This window comes from Phragmites australis, chromosome 3 (assembly GCF_958298935.1).
Source record: "Phragmites australis chromosome 3, lpPhrAust1.1, whole genome shotgun sequence".
NCBI lineage: Eukaryota > Viridiplantae > Streptophyta > Magnoliopsida > Poales > Poaceae > Phragmites > Phragmites australis.
The window spans coordinates 9,205,237-9,215,050 of NC_084923.1; the positions used below are offsets into that span (position 1 = coordinate 9,205,237).

Below are 9,814 nucleotides of genomic sequence, written 5' to 3' on the forward strand. Positions count from 1 at the left end.
TCGTAGAAGATAATATATGTCAATTGCTGTAAGAATTAAATGTTTATTCTATAAAAATATTGCTTTTATGTCCTTATATGTGTTGAACATCCTAGGCACACATAATCAGCATCTGGTTTTGTCCATTACAACCGGGTGTGACATATGCTCATCCTTCAACAATTGCAAGCAGAGGAGCGAATTATATTGAGATCTCGTACCCATCGAGCATGTTGCTACCCGATCCACCCACGGGAAAAATTGGGGTCTAGAGCATTGGATTAATCACGGCTCGATGTCCATTGCATTGTCACCAGCCAGCTCTCATACTGTGCACAGTAACGAGTCTTTTCCAGAGTTCCCGTTGTACCCCTACCTCCAGGGTGAGTAATGAGCTTAGCTAATGAGGTGTGATATCAAGTCATTCCCATATAGGACGTGTGGTTGCACTAGGGTGGCTTAGCATGACGACGCAATGATTATGTACTTATATGACTGGGGTAGGCATTTTCAGTTGGCAATGAATACCATAAAGGTAACTCAAGCCCTGGAGAGTATCCTCTACCGGATGACTACTCTACTTGCCCCCATCAAAACAATTTTCACCTATTTTACACACCATATGCCATATCCCACACCACATCAAGGACTCCACGATCACTAAAGATTCATGGCATATGAGTAGAATTGATTAAACAGTGAAATGGCATCTCCGAAGAGATGTATTCCACTAGCGACATCTTCGAAGAAATATATTCTATTCTAAGAATGCTAGATATTACGACACCGTCTGACATTAATATAGATAGCGACATGTAAAACCCAGGGTGATATGTATTTTGGATAAGACATTTAAGTCATGACAATTATTTGATATGATTTAACTACCAGAAGCAGTTGAAATAGCACAAAATGTAGCACATGCGATAATAGGTTATGTTTTAAGTTGATCAATTTAGTTTATTGAAAACATGGGCTCAAAAATGACCAAGGAGATAGAACTTGGCTTCTCCGAAGTCTCCTTCTAAACCTTGATTGAAGTCAGGGTCCTCCGAGTCCTCTACGAAATCCTCCTCTAGTTTTGCAAACGTGATCATGATCAACAATGGTATATACTAGAGAAGAATCAAACAACATCAAATGAAAAATCAACTGAGCCCTAATGGATATCACACTATGATAGAAATGTATATCTCTAATTTAGATGGATTTAAGTGAAAGAATTGCCGGAATCGGAGTCAGGATGGAGAAAGGTATATCTCGAATTTAGAGGATGATCTTGAGGGCTTGAGTTACCTTTGAGTTATGAATCCCGAAAGATTTAATCTAAAATTAAATCAAGAAATTATGAAATGGGAGTATTCATGGATGGGTGGGCCCACTAAATAGTATTGTCCCACTATGCAATGCGTTGGTGGATCCCACTACACAGTACCCGAGTTTGGGTTGGATTTCGGATTAGGCTCGGGCCTGGATATGGGCCTGGGCCAAGCTGCACAGTGGTTGGCCCACTTGGGTCGGGCCGACTAGCTTCGCAGCCTCCGAAAGCTGGGCTAACCCATGGGGCCTGGCCTTGGCTTGCTGGGCTTGCCAGTAGGCAGGCTGCGCAAGGGCCAAGCCTCAACCTGCTTTGGCCAGGTTGCGCCATGAGCACGCACGTGCGGGCTCAGTGACGAAGCGGGAGGGGCTGCGGCAAGCAATCACGACGGCATGACACTGGATGCTCATCGGAATCATGCTCCTGTCAGTGGTCCACAATGATGAAAGGATGTCTGGCACCTACGCACTACGGGGGACTTGTTTTGGGACTTATCGACGGTAGGCAGCGGCTGAAGTGATGTCAGATGGCGGCCGGAGCTGGTCAAGGTGGCGAAGAAGGAGTTGGGTAGTGACTCTACACTAATTGTGCATATAGGTCACTAGCACCTACGGCTACGAGTCCTTGGAAGCACCATGGCACGAAGGCTAACTCCTAGGGCAAGGCAAGATTGACGGTGAGCTCAGCGTAGCGACAAGGAAGAATCCCGCAGCCGAATGTTGCCGCGCAAAAGGGGGGCACAAGGGCAACTATATGCAAGCTTGGAGGGAGTAGGAAGGGATGAGGAAGCTCGCCGAACTTAGAGACGACGGAGGGCAGGGCGGTGGGCGGCAGTGAGATGCTTCAGCAGTGGCGGCGTCTACTCAGCCTCGGGCTCGGGCGCGCTTCCTTTGGGCTCCAAGATGAAGAAGGGCGGCACAGGGAAGGTGGAGAGCTCCTAGTGCTCCTCTGTAGCTTGCAGGGAAGAGGCGGCAATGGTACTACGACGGTGACGAAGAAAGGCAATGGCGGCAAAGCCGACTGGGAGAAGGGGGAAAATGGGGGGTCGGACTACCCTTTATATAGCGGGAAGGGGAGGAACAGAGAGGCGGCGACGGTGAGAGGACACAACTTGGCCTCTCAGTGGTGGTGTCTTTGGAAATCATGTGACGACGGAGGCTCTACGCCGGCCATCAACGTGTGTGGTCACCCAAGTCGCAGCGATGTCAAGGGCGGCCTTGGGCTGCATGTGAGAGAGCAGAGAGGGTAGAGAGAGTGGGAGGGTGAGAAAGTCATCGACACAAAATGCGCTGGCCGTGGCAATGTCACATGGACAGTGCGACGGCGTGCGCGCTGAAGGAGGGAGACGACGTCGGCTCATGGGTCCCATGCGGCACTGAGGGCGAGCGGTGTTTTTGGGCTGCGCCTGCGCACGCGTGAGCGCTGAGCTGGGCGAGCGCGGGAGCTGGGCCGAGTGGTGTCGCAGCGACCTACGAGCATGGGAGAGGAGAGCAGGCGCGTTAGGCTGGCTGGGCCGTGCAAGCGGGATGCATAGAGTGAAAAGAGAGAGGGTGGCCCTAGGGGAAATAAAATGGTTTGGACTTTTTTGTGTAAATTCAAATGGAAGCTTTTGAATTTGGTTTTGGATTTGGATTTGGGTTTGGCATAAATTCAAATAAGAGTATTTGAATTAGGAATTTGGATTTGAAGATCTGAATTGGGGAGAGGATTTGGATTTGAGCCAAAAAAGAGTCTAATAATAGATTTGAATTTGATGGATATTCAAATTCAAATCTCCACGGAAAGAACCATAAAAACAATAAATCAAATGCATATGATTCAATTTATTAAAAGGATTAATTTAGAATTTAATTTGGTGCACTTTAGAATACTTAGCTAAAATAATATATTGAATATATACATATAAGTATATATACATTCGATTATATATTTTTGATTTTATGTGATTTAATTAAGTAATTTTTAAAAAAAAATAAGTTTTACTAAATCTAAATACCAAAACTCATAATGTTACACTACATGGATTTATATCTTTCTTTAAAAAGACTACTACATACTCTGTCCACTGTCTCCACCTCCCTCCTTCAGAAAAGAAGTGTACACCTGTTGCTTTTCCTGGTTAACATACGCGTGACAGAAAGAACCGGAGCATCCGGTAAACCACACCCAGCGATGCCATTTTTACCTCCGACGGCCTCAAATAAAACGAGAACTCGTAATAACAAAGGTCAAATGGTTACAACTTAGTCATACGCTCTAGATTGCGTAGCCATTGAAAATGGAATAGGTTCAGTAGTAGCACCAGCCTAGGCTCTGTTTCCTCTGTTTATTTCTTCCTTTCGAAAGCAGACGCGTCACGGAGACTTCTACCCCCAAATCCCCCTTCGACTATTCCAATGCTTTGCGACCCGAGGGGGGCGGGTATAAATACTGGCGCGTTGCTCCGCCACAAACACACACCAAAACCACATCGCATCCGTTCGAAAGCCCAGAGAGCTAGGAGAAGCGCCATTGATTAGCTTACCGTCCTTCAAGTCCTCTCTTTTTTCTTCTCCAAGCCGACAGCCAAGAGCAGGTTGGCCCATCGCTCGATCGCAGCCATGGTGCTCAGCAAGGCCATCTCCGAGAGCGACATGTCCGTGCACTCCACGTTCGCGTCGCGCTACGTCCGGTCGTCTCTCCCAAGGCATGTGTCCATGGCCTCTTTTTGCTGTTGCTGTTCTTGACCGGTTTCTATCCTCCCTGCATTTGTTCTTCTTTTTTTTTTTTTGTTGGCAATTGCGTTGAAACAGCCAATTGCCCGCAGCTTTGAACAATGTCAGTGCATGAACTTCGTCTTGCTCCTCCTGTGGATCGATACTCCCCTCATCATCAGGGGCTAGTGACTGAACCGGCGGATTTCGATTGATGCGTGCAGGTACCGCATGCCGGAGAACTCGATCCCGAAGGAGGCGGCGTACCAGATCATCAACGACGAGCTGATGCTGGACGGGAACCCGCGGCTGAACCTGGCGTCCTTCGTCACCACGTGGATGGAGCCCGAGTGCGACAAGCTCATCATGGCCTCCATCAACAAGAACTACGTCGACATGGACGAGTACCCGGTCACCACCGAGCTCCAGGTACATAGATCACCCCCACCCCTCGACCAGATCGAATCGCTTCTTTATCTGACCCTGTGCATGCTCCAAAATTTGCATTCCCTCGTTGTGCTCTCACGTCGGGAACCCGGGTTTTTGGTCGGCAAAGGTTGGCGGGCCTGCCTGGGACCGCCCTGGCACGATTGTTTAGGTTGGTGATAGCAAGTTGCTACTCCCGGCGTCCCAGCTTCGGTTATGGTCGGGCCGCCGGCCACTTGTTTTTCCCGGCGCAACTCACGAGTTGCTGATATTTTCTATCTTTTTTTTTTTGGAGGAATGAGTAAAATAGTTTAATAATGTATCTGTTCATGTCATGCGGCTGATGCGAGCTTTTTCTAAAAAATGAAGATACACATATAATAATATAAAAAGGCCCATTAGGAAAGGACATTATTTGTTTTGGGGCGAACGGTCAATCTTGTTTATCTTGGGCCAGCCGTTCAACAGCCCGGAGATTTAGCTTTTCTTTTCGCTGACACCCGCGCGCGACTGCGACATTGCATTGCAGAACCGGTGCGTGAACATGATCGCGCATCTATTCCACGCGCCGCTGGGCGAGTCCGAGACGGCGGTGGGCGTCGGCACGGTGGGGTCGTCGGAGGCCATCATGCTGGCCGGTCTGGCCTTCAAGCGGCGGTGGCAGAACAAGCTTAAGGCCGAGGGCAAGCCGTTCGACAAGCCCAACATCGTCACCGGCGCCAACGTCCAGGTAACAACCGCGATCAGCTTTTTTTTTTAGAAAAAAGATTTTATTTTATTAAACTAATAAAAATGTTTCGATCTCTACATCAAAAGATGTATATGACCAAATATTATTATAAAAGTTATTACTTTAGGATAAACTCCTTTTTCCCAAAAGCCAACATGCCACACAAACTACAAATGAGATTTAACCAAACAGACATGTTCATTCTTAAACATTTAATCTATTGCTAAACATCTATTTAAATTTGGCGAAAATGTCCATGGATGACATGCCGCCCTCATCTAGTCTCTTGCCTCCTTCTTTTGTAGTAGTGACCAAAAGTTAATATAGTATATGCTCATGTAGATAACCTGTATGGAAGAGTGTTTTGATATGTTGTCAACAACAATATCATTCCGGTGAAGCCAAATTGCCCAACAAATGGTTGCTGCTCCAACCATAATTTATTTCTTCAAATATTTTCTGATTCCATTTAGCCATGACTCTAACATATTAGCGACATCTATTGGCGGTCATAAGCTAAAAGAAATTTGGACAATCCTCCAAATGAACTTAGCAAAGTTGCAATCAAAAAAGAAATATTGAATTGTCTCATTGCAATTGCAAAAACAACATCCTTTATTGCCTTGCCAATTTCATCTAATTAAGTTATCTTTTGTAAGTATCACCCCTCTATGTAAGTAAAAAAAAATATTTATCTTTAGTGGAAGGCGAAAACACCATAAAAATGGTTGCTCTGTATAACGTTATCATCGAGCATTGCTTTGTACATAGACTGAACCAAAAATTATCCATTCTAGTGTAGAGACTAGCTAAAACAATCTAATTCATCACTAAGTCCGATACTTTGGACCCTAGCTATGAGTCTGTTCCGAGCTTCTAATTTATTCCCGATCAAATATCTTCGAAAAGACATATCAGTCGACTCATAACTAAGAACCTCCAAAACAGTTACATGTACATCCTCCCATAAATGGATTTGAGTGCCATTTTGTAGTTTAAATTTTCCATAGCTAAGGAAAATATCTTTGACATTCATTAATCCAGTCTAGAATTATGCATTATCTGGTTGTTTCTCCACCTGAGCTATAGTCTTAGTAATTAGATATTTCTTTCTAAGTAATTGTTGTCGTTGCCCATCTTCATTGATCAGTTTGAATAACCACTTGCTTAAAAGACATTTATTGTGGACACCTACATCTTGAATTCCCAAGTCCCAAACCATAGAATGTTTCACTTAGCAAGTATATACTTTCTCTTTTGTTCATCACCTTGCTAGAAAAACCTTAAACAGTTATGGTCTAATTTCTTAAGAACCCCTTTTGGTATTAAAAAAAGATATCATGACCATAGTTAGACTGCTTAAGACAGAATTGATTAAGACTAAGTGTCCCCCATAGGATAAATATTTGTCCTTCCAACTACTCAGTTTCATTTCAAACCTCTATTCAATTATCTTTTAGTCTTTATTACTTATTTTCCTATAATACATCGGAATTCCCAAAAATCTAAAAGGGTAATCCCCGTCGCACACCCAAACAGTTGTGTTCATTGGTCTTCATGATCTTTTGCATCACCGTAGCAGAATAATTCACTCTTGTAAAAATTGATCTTTAAGCCAGATAATTTCTCAAAAGCACAAAGCAAGAGCTTCATATTCTTGGCCTGTTCAATATCATGTTCTATGAATAGGACTGTGTAATCCACATATTGTAAAATAGAAAGACCAATTAAATGGGAAACCACACCACATAACTGACCATCTTGTTTTGCTCTCGCTATTAAAACTGCTAACATGTCAACAATCAAGTTAAACAAAATTGAAGATAGAGGATCTCCTTGTCTTAATCCTTTATTGGTTTGGAAAAACGTCCAATGTCATCCTTTACTTTGACCCCAACACTTACTTTTGTTACGAAAGTTTTAATCCAGGTACACCGTTGAGTTGAGAAGCCCTTCATCCTTAAAGTTTGTTGTAGAAAAGTCCATTTAATCTTATCATATGCCTTTTTAAAATCAAATTTGAGGATTACCCCATTTAATTTCTTCCAATTCATCTCATGTTCTTATTTTGTTTTGCCATTTCTACAGAGGTGAACTCCCCCTGTTCCCCTATTGCTAAATCCTAGCAACTAGCTCATCCATCTCGAGTTAGCCAACCAAGTTCAAATTTGATCTTATGCTTATTTTTCCTCCAATTTGCATCCTTAAGTCAAACAATAAAGGAGTATGGTCAGAAATATCACGGGAGAGAGCTTCAACTGTTGCTCTTGGATATTTGAGTTCCAATTCTGTGGTGACTAGAATTCTATTGAGCTTTTCATACGTCGGTATTTGCATAGAACTTGCCTATATGTATTTACGACCAAACAAATGTAGTTATCTCAAATCCAAGCTATGAATTACAACGTTGAATAAGAAAGGTCACCTGTCATCATATCGGTCATTACTTTTTCCATTGGGATTTCGGATCCTCCCCCCCAGTCATCATTGGTAATGACTCAATTGTACAGGCTTGAACCAATTCAGATAAAAAAAAATCCTTTATATTCTTGTTGTGCATACACCATACATCACCATCAACACCCATTGAAAATCATCTGACCTATTTTTTTAGATAGATCTTAACATAATAGTCTCCATGTGCTATGGTTCCGATGTCAAAAAGTACAAAATTGTCTAAGATCAGCATTAGAGAAATTATCTCTATCTATCTCAAAAATAACAATAAAATCTAAGTACGGTTTGCAACTTATAAGAAATCAATGCTGGGAAAAGTTTGCTGCTATAATAAAACCAACTCCATAGGACGTGAAGCATTAGAGAAGTACCATATAAGAAATCAATGCTGCATCAATTGCTGCTCTGCTAACTTGCTGTTTGCAATCATCTGCTTGGGTCGATACAGGTTTGCTGGGAAAAGTTTGCGAGGTACTTCGAGGTCGAGCTCAGGGAGGTGAAGCTGCGCGACGGGTACTACGTGATGGACCCCGAGAAGGCGGTGGAGATGGTGGACGAGAACACCATCTGCGTTGCGGCCATCCTGGGGTCGACGCTCAACGGCGAGTTCGAGGACGTGAAGCTACTCAACGACCTGCTCGACAGGAAGAACAGGGAGACAGGGTGGGAGACGCCAATCCACGTGGACGCGGCGAGCGGCGGGTTCATCGCGCCGTTCCTGTACCCGGAGCTCGAGTGGGACTTCCGGCTGCCGTGGGTGAAGAGCATCAACGTCAGCGGCCATAAGTACGGCCTCGTCTACGCCGGCATCGGCTGGTGCATCTGGCGCAACAAGGAGGACCTGCCGGAGGAGCTCATCTTCCACATCAACTACCTCGGCTCCGACCAGCCCACCTTCACGCTCAACTTCTCCAAGGGCTCCAGCCAAGTCATCGCGCAATATTACCAGCTCATCCGCCACGGCTTCGAGGTAAACCCATTGACACTCTTGATCAAAATCGTGGGGGCGTCTGATTATCAGCTGACATGATTGTCCATTGCTGCAACGAATCAATGCAGGGGTACAGGAACATCATGGAGAACTGCCACGAGAACGCCATGGTGCTCAAGGAGGGCCTCGAGAAGACGGGCCGCTTCAACATCGTGTCCAAGGACGACGGCGTGCCGCTGGTGGCCTTCTCGCTCAAGGACCGCAGCCGGCACGACGAGTTCGAGATCTCCGACATGCTGCGCCGCTTCGGCTGGATCGTGCCGTCTTACACCATGCCCCCGGACGCGCAGCACGTCATAGTGCTCCGCGTCGTCATCCGGGAAGAGTTCAGCCGCACCCTCGCCGAGCGCCTCGTCCTCGACATCGAGAAAGTGATGTACCAGCTGGACGCGCTCCCGTCCAAGCTCGCGCCCCCTCCCCTGCCGGCGCCGCTGGCCAAGAAGAAGTCGGAGCTGGAGACGCAGAGGTCGGTGACGGAGGCGTGGAAGAAGTTTGTGCTTGCCAAGAAGACCAACGGCGTCTGCTAGTGCCGGCACCGCTAGTCCGCTACACACCATGGGCATGGTGTGAGCTACCGAGATATCCCCCCCCCCCCCCCGAAAATTGAGTGAGAGCTATGATTAATTATAAGTCTAGGTAGAATGTGTGGCTTAAAATTTTGCTTTAGCTTTCGATGATTTGTTTAGTTGCGCTGCACTGATCAGCTGAGAGTGGAGATCGCCATGCTTGCGCGAAATGTTGGGTGGCATAAATATACTTAATTGCGTCAATTATCAATCAGATCATCATTTTTCTGTTTAACGTCTAGTAAGAGCTGTGCCATTTTCTTTGCAAGAAGAGATACTTACTTACAGTTCTGATTAAAGCAGAATACAGGGAAAATAATAGCGGAGCTACATCAAAGCGTTCAGTAAACTTTACCCTGGACATTTGTGTTAGAGGGGTGCCTTTTCTTTAGAGGATTGTTGAGCACTTCCGGATGGAAGGGAGTTGGGGGTTAGACGAAAAGCTCATGGACCGTGAATATAGCTGCGGTCGAGTCACAATTCAAGCTTATTAACAGGACTACGCTCTCGGCTCGAAAGCATTTCCTCTTACGTAACGTCAGAGGGCAGTGGTCACTGCGTGTGAGCCCATGCGTGTGGGATCCACACGTCAGTGACCACTGCACAACGTCAGAGGATCCCGTCACCTCGGCTCATTTTAAAAGTAAGCGAGCT

General features: G+C 45.4%; 1 protein-coding gene across 1 annotated transcript; it reads left to right on the plus strand.

Annotated features, from left to right (window-relative positions):
• Window positions 1-3,674: 3,674 nt before the first annotated feature.
• LOC133911988 (glutamate decarboxylase 1-like) lies at window positions 3,675-9,401 on the plus strand. Its single transcript, XM_062354504.1, has 5 exons — window positions 3,675-3,983; window positions 4,215-4,419; window positions 4,946-5,146; window positions 8,052-8,573; window positions 8,663-9,401. Exons 1-5 carry the CDS (start codon window positions 3,898-3,900, stop codon window positions 9,119-9,121), a joined length of 1,473 nt encoding a protein of 490 aa, XP_062210488.1. The 5' UTR covers window positions 3,675-3,897; the 3' UTR covers window positions 9,122-9,401.
• Window positions 9,402-9,814: the final 413 nt, after the last annotated feature.

Excerpts from the sequence above, each read along its gene's own strand:
- LOC133911988 (XM_062354504.1), top strand. The coding sequence starts at position 3,898 with ATGGTGCTCAGCAAGGCCATCTCCGAGAGCGACATGTCCGTGCACTCC. Across the intron at positions 3,984-4,214 it reads GTCCGGTCGTCTCTCCCAAG|GTACCGCATGCCGGAGAACT; the intron begins GCATGTGTCCAT and ends TGATGCGTGCAG. Across the intron at positions 8,574-8,662 it reads TCATCCGCCACGGCTTCGAG|GGGTACAGGAACATCATGGA; the intron begins GTAAACCCATTG and ends GAATCAATGCAG.